Source organism: Suricata suricatta, chromosome 8 (genome assembly GCF_006229205.1).
Source record: "Suricata suricatta isolate VVHF042 chromosome 8, meerkat_22Aug2017_6uvM2_HiC, whole genome shotgun sequence".
NCBI lineage: Eukaryota > Metazoa > Chordata > Mammalia > Carnivora > Herpestidae > Suricata > Suricata suricatta.
Window position 1 is genome coordinate 101,115,323 of NC_043707.1, and position 22,025 is coordinate 101,137,347.

Genomic DNA, 22,025 nt, shown 5'->3' on the forward strand with positions numbered 1-22,025 from the left:
TAAAACGCTACTACAGAAGTAGCATAGGTAAGAATTCAGAGAAGTATTTTTCATTAATCTGAATTTCGAAAGGTTGAGGAGTTCTTCAAGGAGTCTACAGTATACAAGGGTATGCTAGGCGGAGGAAAGGAAGATAAGGAAAATATTAATTATATGCATACATTGCATCTGGCACTGTTCTTGATATATAACTTCTGGTATGAAATCGGATTTAATACTCACAATAACTTTTAAGTAGGTGTAGTTACCTAGTTTTTTTTGTTTTTGTTTTTTGTTTTTTTTAAGATTAGGAAAAAGATTCAGAGAGGATAAATGACCTGCCCACTGGATCACAGCTAGAAAATAAGGGTACTAGGATTAAAATTCAGGTTTATTCAGTTCTTTGTCTGTTTAGGTTTGTGCAATTCATTCTCTCCCCACTCTTCCATAGCATATGAAAAAACATGGAAGTGTGGAAAGTGAATATTCAGAAACAGTAAATAATCTGTAGTATGCATGTAATACACTGGGGTATTGGCCGGAAATAAAGTTAGGAAGATAAGTTGAGGTAAGGTTATAAAGAACATTGTATGCTAAAATAAAATAATTTATACTGAAGGCATTTGGGAATTCACTGAATGTTTCTAAGCCAGAGTCATATATGATAATATCTATGCTTAAAAAGATAATTGGCAACAATGTGGAAGATAAAATAAAGGAGAGGACGACTGAAGGCAAGGAGACCAGGTAAAAGACCAGGACAAAACTGTGAAAAGATTATTTGACAAATCATCTCCTAAAAATGAACTAACTAAAAGCTGATCTGGATTTATCAACAACAAACTTTCACATAAAGATAAGCATTCTTTTAACTGGACAGTAACTTTGTTTCTTACCAGAACACTAAAAATATTTTTTAGCAATGAAATTGCTACTTAAGTTCAGTGGTCTCTGCTTTTTATAATGTGCATTTCTGAATGTATATTACATTGCAAGACAAAAAATTACATTAATGTCCTGACTGTATCAAGGGAGCCAATCCTACAACCATAAACAACTCTTAAGAGCACTATGTGCTTTAAAATATAGAGAAAAAGTGCCAATGAACCACATTTATATATCTTCCCAACAAATGAAATGACCTTATAATCTAAAACCATAAAATTTACTCTAAAACTATCAGTAACAGCAACAATTATCTTCATAGCACTGAATAGTTGTTTTCTTTGTTAGAAAAGAAAAAGGTGGTTATCACTCAGATTCTCTCTTAGAAAATAACATCTGGCATCCTTGCCATTACTATGACTGTTTAAATGTTTTTCTTTTTTGTTTTGTTATTGTTGTTGTTGTTTCCTTTATTTATTTATTTTGAGAGACAGTACGAGCAAGCATAGCATAGAGCCTGACATAAGGCTCAATCCTATAAACTGTGAGATCATGACCCAACCAGAAATCAAGAGTTGGACACTTAACCGACTGAGCCACCCAGGCACCCAACGATCCCTGTGTAAATGTTCAAGTCCACATACCTCCTTTTACACCAGTGGAGATGAGAATGGGAGGAAGCCCATCTTCGGGAATTAGGTTCATTGCACTGCCAACAGGACTTCCCACCTGAGTTATACTCCCAGAGAACAGAGAAATATCCGTCTAGGAAAGTAAATCAGCAAAATGAGCATTGCAGAAAGGTCAACACTTTAGCAGAATACTGTCAAGGATACAAATGGGAATGTAAGTGAAAATTTGGAATTCATACTTTTTGAAAAATAGCACAAATTTCTCATTAGTCTATGACTGATTTCCCAAAGGACTGGGTTTATACAATAAAAATATTTCCATTTACATAGTTTCTCTTTTTGGCAGCATATGAGAGAAATAAAAAAAGAGGCCATTTAGCCTGGGTTAATGCTTTCTTTACCCAGGTCTTCCCTGCCATAAAAGAATTTTTTAAAAACTGCAGTGGCAGCAGAAACACAATTTCAATATTATCTCATAATTTCTGAACCTTCAGTGTATTTGGGTTCACTTACAGTCTCATTTACATTGCTTTTTAAAAACAGCTTTGAGAAAAGTGGTGAGGCTTGTACAGCAATGTGAATGGACTTAATGCCACTGGTTTGTACACTTAAAAATGATAAAAATGGCTGATTTTAATTATGTGTATTTTACCATGATATAAAATTTAACAGATAAAATACAGAGATTAAAATAAGTCATTGTTTTCATTTACTATGCAATGAAATAAAACTTCAAGTTTATTTTTCTCTTTATTATTATGAAGATCACATGTACTACACTATTTAATAAAGTATAATGTTGCAGAACACATTTGGGATAGAGTTAAGTCCACTTAACAATTTAACAGAATACACTCAAAATCTATTAAAACAATATTCTCTATATTCAATACAACTTAAGCAAAAAAAAAAAAAAAAGCCAAAGACTGGATACAATGGATCAATACCCAGCAATAAAAAAATACTAACTTTTGGTGCACATAACATGGATAAATCTCATAATCATTAGTTTAAGCAGCTAAACACAAAAAAGCTAGAAAAAGCTAGGTACAAAACAATATATACTATAGTTGCCATTTGAAATTAGTCAAAACTAACCCATGGTGATACAAATCAAAATAATTGGGTTACCTTGGGGAAAACCAGGCAGGTATTGACAGAAAAAGGGCATGAGGGAACCATCTAGAGAGAGTGATGGAAATGGTATTTTCACCTGGGTGGTGGTTGCCCAGACGGGTGTGTGTCCATAAGTTCATCAAGTTATCTCCTAAAGAGTATTGCTCCTTAAATACTTTGCTATCTAGATTTTATACCTGAATAAAGGTTAAAACTATTTTCTTAAATAACATGTCCATATTGGGGCACCCCTGGGTGGTGCAGTCGGTTGTGTCTGACTTTCAGCTCAGGTCATAATCTCACAGTTTATGAGTTCAAGCCCTGCATCGGGCTCTGTGCTGACACCCTGGAGCCTTGAGCCTGCTTCAAATTGTGTATCCCTCTTTCTCTGCCCCTCCCCTGCTTATGCACGTGCGCGCGCACTCTCTCTCTCTCTCTCTCTCAAGTAAATAAAACATTAAGAAAAATTTTGAATGGCCATCTCTTACTATATTTTTATCTATAATTATTTTATTTTATTTATTTTACCTATAATTTAAGACTCTATCAGTTCTTAGTGGGTTTTGTTAAAAATTTAGCAATGTTCTCAATACATCATCATATAAGAGGAAATTTGGAAAACTTTACTGGCAAATCATTATTACCTGATTTGAAAACCATTATTACCTGATTTGAAAGCCTAGTACAGGAAATGATGCATAAATCCACCTTTTAATATCATAGAAAGTGGTCATTTGGCCTGTACTTACATACCACCTGTGAAAAGGAATTTATTTCATTCACAGAGTACCTATTAAGTGCCACACATGTACTCTACTAGGCCATAAAAATGAAAAAAATACATTCTAGTCTGGCCCTAATGATAACTATTATCCCAATACTTATCTGGTAAGATAAAAGATTATTGATCTTAAAATTCTTTCAATTCATTAGATAAGTATTTTTTTAATCAGATAAGTATTAAAATAGAGTGCTGAATAATGTAAGAGACAAAATAACTAAGTTGGTTTAATTTTGCAAACTGAGCTGAACCTTGTGTCCCTGTAACATTCATTCACTAGAGCTTCCTCTTTCATTCAAACAGAATTTATGTTCTAAAAACCTATCCAGCCTGGGTGGCTCAGTCAGTTAAGCATCTGACTTCAGCTCAGGTCATGATCTCATGGTGCACAAGTTGAAGCCCCGCATCGGGCTCTCTGCTGACAGCTCCGAGCCTGGGGCCTGCTTCAGATTCTGTGTCTCCCTCTCTCTCTGTCCCTCCCCCACTCACTTTCTGTCTCTCTTTCAAATTAAAGACATAAAAAATTTTTTTAAATAAATAAATAAAATCAAAACCTTTCAGAGGCACTTGGCTGGCCCAGTTGGTAGACCATGCAACTCTTGATCTTGGGGTTGTGAGTTCAAGGCCGTTGGGAGTGGAGATTACTTAACAATACAATCTTTAATAATCTTACATGGCAACCAAAAGGTAGAACAGAAGAGAGTAGAGATGATTGGTTGAATAGAAAGAAATATAGGGACTCCTCAGTCACCTTTATATGGCCTGGCTCTTCTTCATCATGGCACTCCCAAGATGCTACCACAGAACCTGGGGAACACTGCTTGAAAATCAATGTACAAAGGGGTCAGGATTCCCTCTGCATGAACTCTAACTACAGAAGTAGTCTCAGCTCACTGACAACAACCTTCATGGGAATCTTTCTCTTGAAAAAAAACCTTCCAAATACATAGCAAACAAAAACTGATTTTGCCACATTTGCCTTACTCCTAGACAGACAGACAGACACACACACACACACACACACACACACACACACACACACACACACACACATACGTCCTAAACTGTATCTGAAACCTATAGGCTTCCACAGAAAGGTCACTTAATTTAGAAGAAAGCAAGACAAAAGCAGCACAATGCTGAGTAAACTAAGTACTCACTTTTAGATGCTGTTTTGTTTTCTTACCTCTGCTGGTAGAGGACTGGTAGTTACTGGTTTAACTGGGTCATGTGAGACAGCCAAGGTTCCTGCAGAGGAAGTTCCATTCACTGTTAATTTGGCTGCATCAGCAACTTCTCCATTAGGCAAGATCCCATCAGCAAACCAAACTCGTCTCTGCTCTCTGGGCTGAGCCACTTGAGGAGCCAGAAAAATAAAACAGGCATCACCGTGATATTGGTAGGGTTTCTAACATCAAAGAAGAGAAGGTCACCATTTCCAGAAGTACAAATTATAAGATGCTATTTAGCATCTTATAATTATAAATATAAGAACTGTAACTGTGTATAAAAGTGGTTATAAATTAATAAAATATGAGTTTAAATATATTCTTTATTTCTGTAACTTAAACATAAAGGTTTAAAGCACATTCCTTTAAATTATTGAGTTCGTAAGTACACTTTTGATTATGTCACTTACTCTGTTCCATATTACTGACAGAGAAACTAAGAAAGGTGTTTTAAGTGCCTAGGAAATAAATTAATCGCAGGGAAAAAATACCTAGCAATAGACGTCCACATCTCCTAAAAGTATGAGGTTTCCATGGGAATTTAATATCTGGAAAAGTGATATGGTGTTTTTAAAGCGCAAAAGATGCCCTGAAGAATGTTGAAGAATTATTTACAAATAAAGGAAGAGCTGGCACAGATATGTAAGAGAACTGGGAAGCAAACTGACCAGATCTCTGGCTAAAGAGTAACGGAAGATGTAAAAAGACTGATCTGGCAGTGCAAAAGTAGTCTGCAATAGGGGAAAAGCTGGAAAACTAAGTCCGATGAAATGATCTCTTTAAATCCAGTTCTGGAAATCAATTCCAAACAGCCAAAACAAAGAGAGACTTAGGGAAGAACAACAAAAATGACAAATGAAGTAAAGAGAATAAAGATTTTAAGAAAGAAAGCCTGAACTCATAAAAATACAAGGAGTATGACTAAGGGATGATCTGAAGAGGGGAAACATGGGGAAGAATATGATAACATCAGAAATCTCTATCTTCAAAAGGGGAGGAGGGCTACCTAGCAAGGGAAAGGGAATATTACTAGACAAAAAGACATAAAATTAGTGAAAGAAGATTGATTTTAATTACCAAGGGAAACTTCCTGACAAGATCATTTTAAGGAAATACATAATTGTTATTTTTACTACTGGTAATTTCCTAAACTTTGTAGTGTGTTTCATCTGACAATAACATAAAGATATAAATAAACTAAAATAAGTTGAGCCTATCATTTCTATCATATGATATAATCAGAAAGTTCTGGACTTTATAAATAAAGTCTATGTACCTAACAATATTTTCATATTCTTATTTGGATAGATTAAAAATGAAAAGAGAAAATGGCAATATGTTTTCAAAAAGCAATACTAAGATAGGCTGGTCCAAAGAACTCTCCATTTTCATAAATTCCTACAAAGAATATTAAAGTAGGCATATGGCTAGGATTTTACAGGCCAACCTCAAATTCAAGTATAAGCAGTGTAATCACTCCATTCTTAAGTTGGAGAGAGTATTGGCATATTTTTAGAGGGGCTTCCAAAATATCAGGTAACACAGTATTATTCTCTACTTGCCCAGAAATAGTTTTGACACATTTCTCACCTTGTTCCTTCCACTTTAATAACCACCCAAAGGGACTTATCTACAGTGTTTTAAAGACTTGTGCTGTAAAATCACATCAGCACCTTTTCAGAGGAACTTGGTGAGGAAAGGAGAGAGAAGAGCACATGATTCCCTACCTTCTGCTCCAGGGTGCTTTAAAACTCCCACAGGTACCATCACAGTGGGAGGTGGAGAGCTCAGGGCTCCTGAGGCCTGAGCTTGCTGCAAGGGAGGGATAGTAGAACAGTATTCAGCAGGATTGTTAGGGTTAGGGCTCTGGCTTGAGGCACTCATCATGTTCTCCCAGGCTTGAGCTAAAGCAAATACAGACAATCAATGTGAATGGATTGCAAAATATGGACATCAAGACCTCCTCAATATTGGATAAATAATGTAGCTCTTCCTCACTAACAGTCATTGTATTCTTTCTTCCAGCTAGTGAAAGTATTAAGAAGGGAGATAGGTGATTTTATTCAATAAAGGACACCATTTAGTTAAGTAAACTATTTGGAAGCAACAAAAAAGAATTATGTGATAGTTCTGATACAGACTGATAGCAGATCAGTCTGAGATTAATGACTAGGCCCCTGGTTTCTTTAAAGGAGACCATATATTTCCTTAAGAGGGAGTGAAACATCAAACTTATTAAGGATTTGCAACTGGGATAGCAATCTAGACATCTGGGGGGGCAGGCTTAATATTCAACACATTTTATAAAGTCCTATCAAAACTCAAAATCAGGGACTAAAATAGCATTAACTCCATTGTATGATTTTTTTTTGTTTCATTCACAGACTTTTTGGTTCTTTTTAGTTGAGGTAAAAAATCTCACTTGAAAAATTCTCAAGGCTAAGTCTCAAGAGAACACATGTCAACATTTTTGTGAATTCTGCTATTGTGTAATCATTACCTTGTGTAAAAGTATCCAGCAAAAACAACCAATTCTGTGTCTCAAAAGCACAGAATCCATTCAAACAAGTGCCATCAACCAGTATGAATGATTACAAATGTGTTATGATTCTGTATTCTCTATAATTTTACTAAATATTGACATATCAACTACTGTCTTTAAAGTAAATAGGATGAAAGAAGCTACAGAAATGAAAGATACCAAATTTTATTTTCTAGGTTCAGGTAAAACCACAGGCCCAGGAATGGAAAACACACAATTTTTTAAAGCATCTTTTTAAAAAATCTCATTCAATGTCAAAGAATGATCCATAAGATTGTGAATATTTATTGCCTCCAAACTTCAGGGCAAGGCTAAAAACAATAGCTAAGTTCCTTTGAAAGCATTGGCAGGAAGGGGAGAGGAAGAGAAAAGGAGAAAGGGAAAAAGGGATAGGGAACACTGAAAAGCATCAAATTAAATATTCAGAGAAAGACTTCACTAAGCCATGCGAGAGGAAAGACGCTGGAAAAAACGAGATAAAGTAGATTACTTTAGGATTCCCTGGTAAGGGTATCCTTGGTTAATAAAAATAAGTATTCCATATGAATCCTCTGTCATTTCCTTCATCTTTAGCTATGCCAAGTTAAAAAAAATAAAAAAGAAGCTATGAAGTTGAAAGAACTCATCAAACAAAAGAGGTACTGGGTACTGTAATTAAGCAGCATGCTCTTTTCTGCAGATATATGTCCGAAAATGAAAGCAGGAATAAACATCATCAATTGAGCAACTGAGTGAAGTAACTACCATCTAAAAATTGGCCCTTAAGAGTAGAGAGAATGAATTAATAGTTGATCAAAATTGTTAAGAATTCAGAAATGGGAGGAAATTGGGTGGATCACAGGAGATCAGAACAGATCAGATTAACTGACATGCAATAGTTAATAAGCCAGCAACAGGAAAACATCACTACGAGCAACGCAGACACACAGAGCAGGAGGGGTCTTGAACAGATGGATTCTCGCCTCCAGGAGGCTTGCTACCCTGGCACACGTAGCAACTTTTGTCCATGTTCAAAATTTTATTAGTAACTCTTCCGGCAACTATACAAAGACAGACAGAGAAAATACTATAGCCTAATCAATTTTCTTATATCTCTTTACAAAAATACTTTTTTTAAAAACTAAACTGCCCTTGGATTCATTTCTAGTCCCACAACAGATGAACACTGGACAAGCTATATTTATCTTCTCCTAGCTGTGTTCTTTTACCATATAACTAAATTCAAAAACAACAAATCTAAATAGTATTAAGGAGATTTCTGATAGAAAAATGCACTTGTCTACTTGATCTTAGATGCTAAAATACTTATTTTTAACAAGATGAGTGACTAGTTGTTAATAAGAATAAATCTTAAGTTATTAAGGTATCTCCTAGAAAGAGATAGCGTCCCCTGAAAGGAAAACCCCAGTCCAGTTTTACTATTTCAGCATCTGAGTTGTCAATAGCTTCCCACCCTCATCCCACTCCAGTCATTCCACAGGAGCATTAAAGCCACACAGCACCAGATTTCTACCAGAACCTTCATTCTTCCTGCAAAACTTACCTGACTTTAACATTCATTTAAGTTAGGCACAAGGAGTTTGAAATGCTATAATATTTTCAAAACATGGAAACTTGCTCCATATTTTCAGTTAAAGTTGTGACTTTTGAGAAGGTGAGCAACTTATAGAGAAAGGCAGGAAAAAACAGTAGCCTTTTCATAGGCATTCTCTTGGTATGTCTTGGTAACTGCGAATTCAACCTGTTTTGATACTTACCATTCATTAGCACTGAATGGCAGATTACACATACTCTAGCTTCCTTTCTATCCATGTATAACAGTTTACATTTCAGGCTACAGCAGGAAGCACAGAAAACCTGCAGGAATAAGAACATATTTAATTTATTTAGGACCACAATACAAAAAGAGCAAACCAATACTGATCAACCCTGATAGGAAACCATATTACTGCAACACTAAAAACTGCAAAGGAAAATGCAGTTGCGGAAGCCAGGCCCAAGACTCAATTCAAAAGCAAGAGTGAGATGACACGTCTGTCAGCAATAAGGAAAGTAAGACTGTTGACTGAAAATAAAAACCTTAGCCAAGATCACACAACAAATACACAGGGGGGGGCGGAAGACCTGCCCTTTAAACAAAATTTTTATACAAAAATATCACATAACATGGGCATTTAAACATTGGGAATTCCTAGTTTGAACTTCTGATTTTTAATCATCTGGTAGATGGAATAATAATCATACCAGCTGTTTTACTGGTTTGCTATGAAAGCCAGTAAAGATCAAAGTATACAACTCAATCATAAAAATAAGCACAGCCCCTGGGGCGCCTGGTTGGCTGAATCAGTTGAGCACCCAGCTCTTGATTTCAGCTCAGGTTACAATCTCACAGTTCATGAGAGTGACCCATATCAGGCTCTGCACTGGCAACACGGAGACTGCTTGGATTTTCTCCCTCTCTCTCTGCCTCCTCCCCGATTGTGTGCAAGTGCGTGCGTGCTCTCTCAAAATAAATAAATAGACTTAAAAAAAAAAAAATCAGCACAGCCCCTGGTACAGGAAATCAGAGCAGACAATATTTCCAGCACCTTATTTCTACCTTCCAGGGATGGTTCTTGATAATTTTGCTTTCTTCTCTCTTTCACATTAGACAACAAGAATCTCCTAAGCCTCATGTTAAGATTTATTTTCTTGAGAAGTCATTAGTCATTTATCAAAGAAAGTTTCATATGGGCAGAAAGCTGTTCCCAGTATGGTGAATTCTACTAATTCAATTTTTATAGTCAAGAAGTATCCATCTTACAAAGATGAATCAACAGATGAGGTCACATTAAAGACAAAGCAAAAGAGATGATATATATTATATAAAAATATTATATATATGTAATATATAATTAATATATCTAGCTACCATGATTACCAATTTAAAATTTTCAGAGGCTTTACATTCTCAAAGTAACTCTGCAACAAACAGTGATCAGGAAATAGATTATTTCTATCAGAAGAAACTTGAGTTTGGGTGGTTAAATGATTTGTTCAAGTCCACAGCAAACTGTATGAATATAAGCACTTTACATATAACATTTCATTTAAGCTCTATGAATTCAGTCATTTACAATCAACAGAGTATTGAAATATTAAGCAAAATCGTTCAGCTGTACAGCTAGTAAGTTACATAATAAGTCTCCAAAGGCTCTGCTCTTTACTATGTAATACTGCTTCATACTAATTCATGTACGGTAATTCACTTTGAGACCTGACTTTTCCTTCTTCCTCACCATGAGCACATCTAGTCAGTTGCTAAATCCTGTTGGTTCTATTAATCTCTCCCTCTCCATCATTAATGCTGCTGCCTTTATTGAGGCTTTATTTTCTGAGGCCTAGAAGATGGTCATAATCAATTATCTGTCCTCCTAATCTTTAGATGTGTCTTTCCAATTCATCTTTCACACAAACAGTAAATGAGAGAACTTTCTAAAACAGTAAGTCTAATTATGTTAATCTTCTTGAAATCTTTCAATAACCTTTCTAATCAAGAGGTAAATCCAAGAAGCCATCATTCACTCATTTATGCCACAAATATTTGAGCCCTACCTATGTGCTGAGCAGCAGGCTACCCTACTAGATGTAGCAGTGAACAAAACAGACATGGTCCCTGCCTTCATGAAATTCACAGTCTACAGAGGTTATATCCAAAATTAAATAATAACACAAGTGAATATAAAATTACTTGCTTCAAAAGAAGTACAAAGTTAAATAAGATGTAATCTAGATCTTACCTAGATTGACAGGGTCAAGAAAGGTTTCATTTAGGAAATGACAGAGATAAAATATGAGGTAAACGTTTTCTATGCACAAAATGGAACCAAGGAGAGAGATAATAAGCAGAGGAAACAGCAAGTACACAGGTCCCATTAGGGGAAGAAAGCATGGCTCCATTAAGGAACTAAAAATAGCTACTATGGCTAAAGGTCCCTTAGGTTAAGGGAAACATGGATAAGATGAGGCCAGACAAGACAAATATCATATGATCCCACTCATGTGTAGAATCTAAGAAATAAAACAAATGAACAAAGAAACAAAAAAAAACCCCAGACTCTTAAATACAGAGAACTGGTGGTTGCCAGAGGGGAGGTGAGTAGGGGGATGGGAGAAATAGATAAATGGGATTAAGAGGTACATACTTCTAGTTATAAAATAAATAAGTCATAGAGATGAAAAATAGAGCATAAAGAATAGAGTCATTAAGAGTAATGTACAGAATTGTTGAGGCATTATACAGACAAAAATAACACTGTATATTAGTTATACTTCAATTTAAAAAAAGAAGGCAGACCAAGCAAAGTTTGTACAGGCTATATTAATAATTTTGGTTTTTTTAATTAGAGCAGTGGGAAGTCACTTAAATGTTTTAATCAAAGAGGAAGATATGGCTACAGTGTAGGGAAAAAAATAATGGATTTGGGATTATTCAACATAAAGAACTCAATCAATGTAATAACACATTAACAGAATGAAAGAAATAAACCCACATAATCATCTCAAAGCAGAAAAACATCTGCCAAAATTCAACACCCTTTCATAATAAAAACATAATAAACATAAAGCATAATAAAAACAGTTAAAAAACTAGAAACAGAAGGAAACTACCACAACATAATAAAAGCCATATACAAAAAAACTCCATAGCAAACATACTCAATGATGAAACACTGAAAGCTTTTCCTCAACCTGCTTTTACTTCTTCTACCTAACACAGGTACTGAATTTCTAGGCAAAGGATTGGGCAAGAAAAAGAAATAAAGGTATCCGAATTGGAAAGGAAGAAGTAAAATTATCTTTGTTTGCAGATGATATGAACTAATATACAGAAAATCCTAAATATTCCACACTATTAAAACTTAGAAATGAATTCAGTGAAGTTGCAAGGTACAAAGTCAACACACAAATATCAGTTGCATTTCTTTCTATACACTGAAAATGAACAATCGGAAAACGAAATTACAAAAAAACCTCCATGTACAGTGACATCAAAAAGAATAACTGACTAGATAAAAAATGTGTTGTATATAATGAACAAAGGGCTACGAGCCATAACATATAAAAACCTTCAATGAACTAAAAAGAAAAATACAAAAGCCTCTAAAGAAAATAAGCAAAGAACTCACACAGGTAAATTTACAGAAAAATAAATGTCCAATAAATAAAGATATATTAAGTATCAGTTGTGACAAAATAAAAATTAAAAGAATGAGATTTTCTTTTTCTATTGTACAAAGAATTTTTAAAAATTGTTATTACCCAATGTTGGTGAGGGTAAAGAGAAAAGAGGACCTTTCTCTCATATACTCCTGGTGGTAGTATAAATTGGTAGATTAATTTAGTGGTATCTTTTATATTTTTAACTGTTCATTCCACTTGACTTAGCACACTCAATTTGAAAGATTATCCTATAAAAAGAAAATCCAAATGTGCAATGAGATGTATACAAGAATTAGCTCTGTACAGTTCATAATAGTTGAAAGTTATAAACAAGCAAAACGTTCATCAGTAGAGGAATGATTTGTTAAACTGCAGTACGACCATTAATGGAATGCTGTTAGCCTGTGAAAAGAATTACAGAGTTCTGTATGTAATTACTCACATGGTAAAGTGAAATAGTCAAGTTGGAGGATAAGAATTGGATGGAAATAGGGCTTTTTTCCCCCCTATTACTTTTATATAATTTTCTAGGTGTTGGACTGGGATATTTTTATTGTGAGTAAAGCCTTTTCTGTATTCTAAAAAGAAAATAGAATTAAAAGGAATATTAATTGGTGTTTCAGGTTGAACTGTGTCTCCCCCAAAAACATATATTTAAGTCTTAACCCTAAATACTTCAGGATATGACTCATTTGGAAACAGGGCCTTTAAAGAGATAATCAAATTAAAATGAGGTCATTAAGTGGGGGCTCCTAACCCAGTACTACTGGTGGCCTTGTAAAAGGGAAAATTTGGACACAGCATGTGGGAGAATACCATGTGAACATAAAGATGGCCACCTTCAAGCCAAGGAGAAAGACATGGAATGATCTTCCCTCACAACCCTCCAAAGGAACCAACTCTGTTGGTTACTCAATCTCAGACTTCTGAAATTGTGACACAATAAATTTTATTGTATAAACCATCAGTTAGTGGTACTTTATGACAGTCCTAGCAAACTAACACAGGTGGGGACTCTCCAAAGTAAAGGACTTGCTTTGGGTAAAAAAATCTCTAGTGAGAACTGAAAAAAAAAAAACCCAAAAAACAAAAAATAAAGATACCTTTTTTAAAAGCAAGCTAGGGGGCAGCACTATGCAGTTAAACAGAGGGATCTGTGCTCGCTTGGGCAGCACAAATACTAAACAGAGGGATCTTACCCATCCTTCCCAATATACCAACAGTGTGGAGGGGGATCTTTGTTTCCAAGGGAATTCAAGAAAGGCACAGAAGTTAGTTAGAAAAGTAGATGACTTGCCAAGAAACTACCTAGAATGGCAAGAAAATAGGAGTAAGGCAAAGAGAGGCATTTCTGTGGGATCCCCCATGCCAGAGAACTACATGGGATCAAATGTAACATACACCACAAAACTACCACCAGAGAGTGTCTGTGACTGACACAGACAGTGTACCACAACATAAAATAGAAGATCGACCTGGGAAAGCTGGCTCTTGTTCACAAAAAGAAAAAGACTATGGTATAATAAGCTCTACGGGTCATTAGAATTAGTATTTTGGAAAAGAGGCAGAATCTAAAAGATTTGAACCACCTGAGAATCGGTTAATAATCCTGGTTTAAAATTATTGGATAAACTTAATTTGCCTGAAAAGACCAAGATTGTTTGCCATGGGTCAGGTTAGTCAGTGTTTCTCAATAAGGGCATTCTTGGCATTTAGGGCGGCCAATTCTTTACAGCACCATTCTGACGAATGTGGGACATTTTAACACAGGGCATCCCATATTACTAAACACCACCAGAAACCCCAGTCCCTGTTAACAAAAATATCCCACTCCACATCCCAAGAGTCATCTAAGTACATTCCCTAGCTTTCTGAGCTAGAGGCTCAAAGTCAAAAAGTCAGTTCTAGAAATAGAGAATTACATATCTGCATATAGTATATCATGCCATATACTTTTATTGCACAACTAACACAATCTACTGCAATCTACTGCATTTATTTAACTTACTCTCCAATTTCCCAAACTAGGATGTAAACTTCATGGAGTAAAGGACTAAACATTTTTAATACTGATATCACAGTACCTGAAATAAAATAAGTACTTGCCAAATGTTTATTGCTTCCTTGATTATAAAAATCATTGCACAAGTGACTTATAAGAAACAAACATTAATGTGGACTAATCCAGGAAGGGCTATATCATACACAACCCAAATTCACATCTTCATCAATGACAAACACATTTAAAGCTGTTTATTAATGACAGTGGCATCAACTGAGGTCAGGTCCTTTATTTTGTTTACATATATTAAGGTTTATTCTCTGCAATGTAGGGTTTAATGTGTTTTTTTTTAACTGAGGTAAAATTGAAACACATTATGTAAGTTTCAGGTGTACAACATAATGACTCAGTATTTGTATATACTGCAAAATGATCACCACAATAAAATCTAGTTACAGAATTTTTCTTGTTATGACAACTTTTAAGATTTACTGTTAGCAAATTTCAAATATGCATTACAGTTTTATTAACTAAGTGACCATGCTGTGTATCACATCCCCAAGACTTATTTTATACCTGGAAGCCAGAACCTTCAGACTCTCTTCAGCCGTTTTGCCATTTTACCCTTCACTTACCCTCTCTCTCTCTCTCTCTCTCTGCCCCAGGTTACCACTCATCTGTTCTAACTATGAGCTTAGGGTTTGAGGGTTTTGGGCTTTCCTTTATTTTTAGGGTCTGCATATTAAGACAGATCATACGGTATTTTTTTTTCTCTGACCATTTGTGGGTTTACATGTAATTTTCTATAATATGGCACTTCTGAATGCCAATTTCAACTTTATTATTCACTGGCCAAATGACTTTATGAGAATAATTTGAACTGTAAGCCTGTTTTTCCTCATATATAAAAATGAAATGTTAATACTATCCTCATAAGGCTTTTGTGAAGATAAAATGAGACAATACATGTAAAATGAAATACAGAATAGAGACTGAGTGAATGATCGTACCTTTATTTTCCTTTCCTTTTCTACTTTTTTAGAATAGTTTTGGCAGAAGTTACAGGGCATTCCATATGCCCCCATCCCCCACATTACTAGCCTCTACCATTATAAACATCTCTCATTTTATTCTAGTTTCCTAAGGTGGAAGCTTAGATGACTGACTTTAGATCTTTCTTCTCTAATATATGTATCAAATGCTGTATCACTATCATATAATTTAAATTTTTATTTAGCTTTCAAATATTATGCTTGAAGGAGAAATCAAAGAGGTCTTTATACTATGATTAGTGAATGTATCAAGTCTCTTTTATTATATAAGCTCTCCTTCAAAAATACCTTATTGAAAAAACTGAGTCATTTGTCCTGTACTTTCCCACAATATGGATTTCACTAATTGCCTTCTTAAGGGATAATGTTTAATGTATTTCTCTCTGTATTTCCTATAAATTGATTACTAGATCTAGAAATTGATCAGATTTGAATTTGATTTTTTCTGGGAAGACTATTTCATAGATCCCGAGTTATTTTTAATTGAATCAACATTAAGAACCACTGTAAGAATTAAAAGAGAACAATTACCCAGAATTCCACCAATTAAAATTGTTTCAATTTTACATGTTCCTTTTATACATACATGTTTTTATGCCCAAGAATTAACTTTCATAATTATGAACAAAGCAAAACTATGAGTTTGCATTGCATCAGGCTTGATATTCTCTCTCTCTGTCACCCTCTTCTCTCACCCTCAGCCCCTCTCCCCCAGTGTCTCTGTCTAAAAAATAAAAAATAAATTAAAAAAATAAACAAGTAAAAAATAAAGTAAAATGAACTAAAATGAACATCTTTTTGTTTTATATGATTATTTTCCCAAAATGAAATTGTTGGCTCTAAGAATTGATATATATGGTATTTTAAATGTCTAAAAATGCTGAAATCAACATCACCTATAATGAATATTATCAACATTTTCTATTTTTCACTATCTAGGTATAAAATTTCTACCTCTTAATTGCTAATAAATTTAAATATTTCTCTACTGATTACTCATCTACTTAAGCCTTTTTTGTCTATTTGTATACTGAAAATGTGATGGTTTTAACAAGACACCTTTGTCAGCTGACATTCTATAAACCAGTAACTAACTTCTGATTTGTTCTGTCAAAAGAAGCACTAAGAGTTGGGGAGAGAGAGGAACGCAAAACCTGAGAGACTATTGAATACGGAAAACAAACCAAGGGTTGAAGGAGGAGGGGGAGGGGGAAAAAGAGGTGGTGGTGATGGAGGAGGGCACTTGTGGCAAAGAGCACTGGGTGTTATATGGAAACCAATTTGACAATAAACTATTTAAAAAAAAAAAGAAGCATTGATTTAAGACTAATATCCTACTCTATATTTTTCAAATAATTCTCTTCTGGCTTAAAAAAAAATGTGGCCAGACTATCTGACTGGCTCATTTGGCAGGGTATACAATTCTTATTCTTGGGGTCATGAGTTAGAGCATCACACTGGGTGTTGAGATGAATTGAAAACAAAAAACAAACAAAAACTATGACCAACCTAGATGAATGGACAAATTCCTAAAAATACAAAACCTGCCATATGTGAATCAAGGAGAAATAGAAAATCCATATATATCTATAACTAGTAAGGAGATTGGATCAGTAATCAAAAACCTCTCAACAAAGAAAAGCTCCAGATAAAATGGCCTCAATTTGTAAATTTTACCAAACATTTGAAGAATACCAATCCTTCTCAAACTCTTCCAAAATACTGAAAAGGAACACTCTCTAACTCATTTTATGAAGCCACCATTACCCTGATACTAAAGCCAAACAAGGCAATACAGAAAAACTATAGACCAAATCCCTTATGAACACTGATGCAAGAAATACTCAATAAAATACTAGAAAACCAAATTTAGCAGTACATTAAAAGGATTATGATCAAGGATGCAAGAATAAATCAATGTAATAGACCAAATTAATAGAATGGAAAAAATCCACAGGATCACTGATACAGAAAAAGCATTTAACAAAATGTAACACTTTATGTGATAAAAACATGCAACAAACTAAGAATAGAAGGAAACTACTTCAACATAAAAGGCTACATATAAAAACCTCATAGCTAATACCATATGTAACAGTGAAAGACTAAAAGCTTTCCCTCTAAGATAGAAACAAGACAAGGATGTAGATTTTTGGTACTTATATTCACGCTTAGTGTTTGGAGGTTAGCCAGAACAATTAGGCAAGGTAAACAAACAGGCATTCCGATTGGAAATGAAGAAGTAAATTTATCTCTGTTCACAGATGGCATGCTCCTATATGTAAAAAACACTAAAGATTCCACATATAAAACTGTAAAAACTAAAACTTCACCAAACTTGCAGGATGTAAAGCCACAAAAATCATTTGTATTTCCATATACTAATAATGAACAAGACAAAACTGAAATTAAGAAAATGATTCCATTTACAATAGCATCAAGAATAATATAGTTAGAAATTAACTTAACCACAGAGGTAAGAAGCTTCTACACTGAAAGTAACAAAAGATGGCTGAAAAAAAATTTAAAGAAGGTATAAATACATAGGAAGATAATTTATGAATTGGAAGACTTACTGTCAAGATGTCCATACTACCTAAAGTTATCTACAGATTCAATGTTATCTCTATCATCACAATCTTCACAGAAATAGAAAAATCCATCCTTAAGTTCATATGGAATATTCTCATTTAAATCCAAGTTAGTTAACATATAGTGTATTATATGGAATCTCAAAAGATCCCAAATAGCCAACGTAATCCTGACAAAGAAAAACAAAGTTGGAAGATTCTCACTTCATGGTTTCATAATTTACTACAAAGCTACTGTAATCAAAACAGTGTGATATTAGTATAAACAAAGACATCAATAGCAATGGAATAAAACAGTGAGCCCAGAAATACAATCTCTCATGTACAGTCAAATGATTTTGACTTCAGTGCCAAGACAGCTCAATGGGCAAAGCACAGTGTTGTGAACAAATGGTGCTGAGGAAACTAGATATCCACATTCAAAAGAATGAAACTGGACCTTTATACCATATACAAAAATTAACTCAAAGTGGATCAATAACCTAAATGTAAGTGCTAAAATTATAAAACTCTTAGAAGAAAGTATAGAGGGAAAGATCATGACATTTGGTTTGACAATGATTTTTTGGATGTGACACAAAAAGCATAGGTAACAACAACAACAAAATAAGTTGAACATCAAAATTTAAAACTTTGTTGCATCAAAGGCACTATCAATAGAGTAAAAAGATAACTTGTAAAGAAAATATTTGCAAATCAGATATCTGACAGAGGACTGATAACCAGAATATATAGAGAACTCAACAACTCAACAACAAAAAATACTTCTTAAAAAAACTACAGCCAGAGCACCTGGATGACTCAGTTGATTAAGCAACCAACTTTTCATCTCAACTCAGCTCAGGGAGGGGAGGGGAGGGGAGGGGAGGGAAGGGAAGGGAAGGGAAGGGAAGAGAAATAAACCCATTTTCCATAAAGACATAATTAAAAGAATAGGTTACAATTTAATGATAATCTACTACATACAGTGCTAGGTAACATTGTTAATTACTTTTAAAACTGATAATTCATTCAACAGATATTTTAAAGTTTATTTATTTATTTTGGGTGGGGGGCAGAGCACAAGCAGGGGAGAGACAGAGAGAAGGAGAGAAAGAGAATACCAAGCAGGTCTGCACTGTCAGCACAGAGCCTGATGCAGGGCTCAATCCCATGAATTGTGAGATCATAACTTGAGCCAGAACCAAGAGCCAAATGCTAAATTGACTGAGCCACCCAGGCACTCCCAGCAGATCTTTATTATACATAATTGTGCAAGTTAAGTATTATCACCTTTATTTTATGATGATCAAAATGTCTTGCCTGAGATCATGAAGAAGCCTGCAAATGGCTGTGAGATTATTCTAAATCTAGGTGTTGAGAAATATTGATCTTTTTTGCTCTTTAAAATGCTCTTCACATATTTCAACAAACTTTCTCAATGTGAGAAATTACTACTACTCCACTTCCCAAGGAGCACAACCAGTTAGTCATGTTTTAACACCAGATGACAAACAAACCTTGAGAAAATTGATCTCTGAAGTTATAAACCAACTGATTATCTTTTTTAAAAAAAGATTAAAAAAATATCTTTGAGGGAGAGAGAGCAGCAAGCGCAAGAGTGGGGAGTAGGAGAAAGAGGAGAGAGAGAATTCCAACCAACAACCAGGCTTCACGCTGTCAGCACATAACCTTACACAGGGCTCAATCCCAGGAACCATGAGATCATGACCTGAGCCGAAATCAAAAGACAGACGCTCAACCGACTGAGACACCCAGGCATTCCCAAACCAAGCGGTTATCTTAATGTGCTTGTTACTCAGGGTTTTATGAAGGTTATTCTGTATTCACTACCAAAATTCTAAATGTTAAACAAAACTGACTGTAACACAAGTTATTCAAAAGTAAATTGTGAGTAATTTAACATATAACTTAATTTAAAATAACAAATTGCCCTCTAATAAAATAAGTAACCAGGTATTTTTCAACTTTTTTTTGAGATAAATGTTTGCTTTGAAAACATGGTATAAATACAGACATTCCCCTAAGAAATGCTAAGGAAAATTCATAATTATATGTTTGTTTGCTTTTCGTTATTCCCACTAATCTTTACATAAGGGTAGGGATCACAATGTCATCAGTATAAACTCAGCACCCAGCACAGTGACAAATAACAAGCACTCAATGTTTAAATAAATTAATGATCTGGCACTCACTTACTCATTATTACTCATTAACAAACATTTACTGAGCAATTTGTAAGTGACAGGTACTCTGGGGGCTAAAGGCTGGGAATAAAAGATAAATCAGAGTCAATCACAAGATCCTTATAGTCCAATGTGAATGACAGAGACAATGCTGTGTGATAAATGCTATGACATGGTTGAGGTGGACTTTCAGCCAACACAATCTTTTGAAGAATGTGAATAGAAAATATTTCCCTAACTTCATTAGAAACCAAGTTTAATCCAAATGTTTCTCCTGTTTTACCATGCTGGAATGGTTCAAGTCATAATATCAACAATAAGACAAGTTTTTAGACAGAGTATGAGGAAAACTAAATTACCAAGGAATATTCTATTTTAAAGCATCCATTTTTTACTGTCCTATGTATTGGTTTCCATCAATAGGTAAGTAAATATGCAATCAGGAAAATAAACTTGTTTTGGTTTGAATCTGTCCTTAAATAAAGAAACACACGACTAATTTAAAATATTTCTGGGGTGGGGCACCTAGTTGGCTTAGCCAGTTAAGCATCCAACTTTGGCTCAGGTCATGATCTTGTGGTTCATAGTTCAAGCACTGCATTGGGCTCTGTGCTGACAACTCAGAGCCTGGAGCCTACTTCAGATTCTGTGTTTCCCTCTCTCTGCCCATCCCTGTTTGCACTCTTTCTCTCTCTCAAAAATAAACATTAAAAATGTTTTTCTAAACATAAATAAATAAATAATTCTGGGGTGCCTGAGTGGCTATCAGTTGAGTGTCTAACTCTTGATTTCAGCTCAGGTCATGACCCCAGGACTTGGGATCAAGAGGATTGTCAGGATCTGCACTGAGCATGGAGCCTGCCTAAGATATTCTCATTTTCTCTCTTTCTCTTTTGCATGCTCTCACTGTCTCTCTCTCTCTTCCCCCTTTCCCCTTCTCCCTGGTTCACACTCTCTCCAAATGTCAATTGATGATGGATAAAGAAGATGTGGTGTGTATACACACACACATATATAGACACACACAATGGAATACTACTCAGCGATAAAAAAAAAAAATAAAATCTTGCCTTTTGCAACAATGTGGATGGAACTGGAGGATATTATGCTAAGCAAAATAATTCAGAGAAAAACAGATATCATTATGTTTTCATTCATATGCGGAACTTGAGAAACTTAACAGAAGACCATGGAGGAAGGGAAGGGAAAAAATAGTTACAGAGAGGGAAAGGGCAAACCATAAGAGACTCTTAAATACAGAGAACAAATTGAGGGTTGATGGGGGGGGTGTGAGAGAGAGGAAAATGGGTGATGGGCATTGAAGAAGGTACTTGCTTGGATGAGCACTGGGTGTTGTATATAAGTGATGAACCATGGGAATCTACCCCCCAAACCAAGAGCACACTGTATACACTGTATGTTAGCCATCTTGACAATAAATATTTTAAAAAATGTTTAGGGGTGCCTGGGTGGCTCAGTTGACTGTGTCTGGCTCTTGATTTTGGCTCAGATCATATTCACATAGTTCATAGGTTCGAGCCCAGCATCTGGCTCCATGCTGATAGTGCAGAGCCTGCTTGGGATATTCTCTCTCCCTCTGATCCTCTCCTGCTCACACGTGCAGGTTCTCTCTCTCAAAATAAATACATAAACCTAAAAAAAAGTTCTCATCAAAAAATTTGTAACTATGTATGGTAACAGATTAGCTAGACTTACTGTGTTGATCATTTCACAATATATGAAAATACTGAATCATTATCTTATATACTTGAAATTAATACAATGTTGTATGTCAATTACACCTTGATTTTTTTAAAAAGACATGGAG

At 34.9% G+C, this 22,025-nt stretch overlaps 1 protein-coding gene across 4 annotated transcripts in view; it reads right to left on the reverse strand.

Moving 5' to 3' along the window:
- The window catches only part of ZFYVE9 (zinc finger FYVE-type containing 9), a 173,840-nt gene that overhangs the window by 67,395 nt on the left and 84,420 nt on the right, over positions 1-22,025 (reverse strand). For 2 of the 4 annotated variants that reach the window (XM_029948331.1, XM_029948332.1), the window contains 4 exons: positions 8,922-9,021; positions 6,350-6,526; positions 4,580-4,749; positions 1,509-1,629 (listed from right to left, as the gene is read on the reverse strand). In XM_029948331.1, coding sequence (XP_029804191.1) covers positions 1,509-1,629; positions 4,580-4,749; positions 6,350-6,526; positions 8,922-9,021 — 568 coding nt within the window. The remainder of the gene's footprint in view (positions 1-1,508; positions 1,630-4,579; positions 4,750-6,349; positions 6,527-8,921; positions 9,022-22,025) is intronic. The other 2 variants (XM_029948333.1, XM_029948334.1) reach the window with 2 other exon arrangements.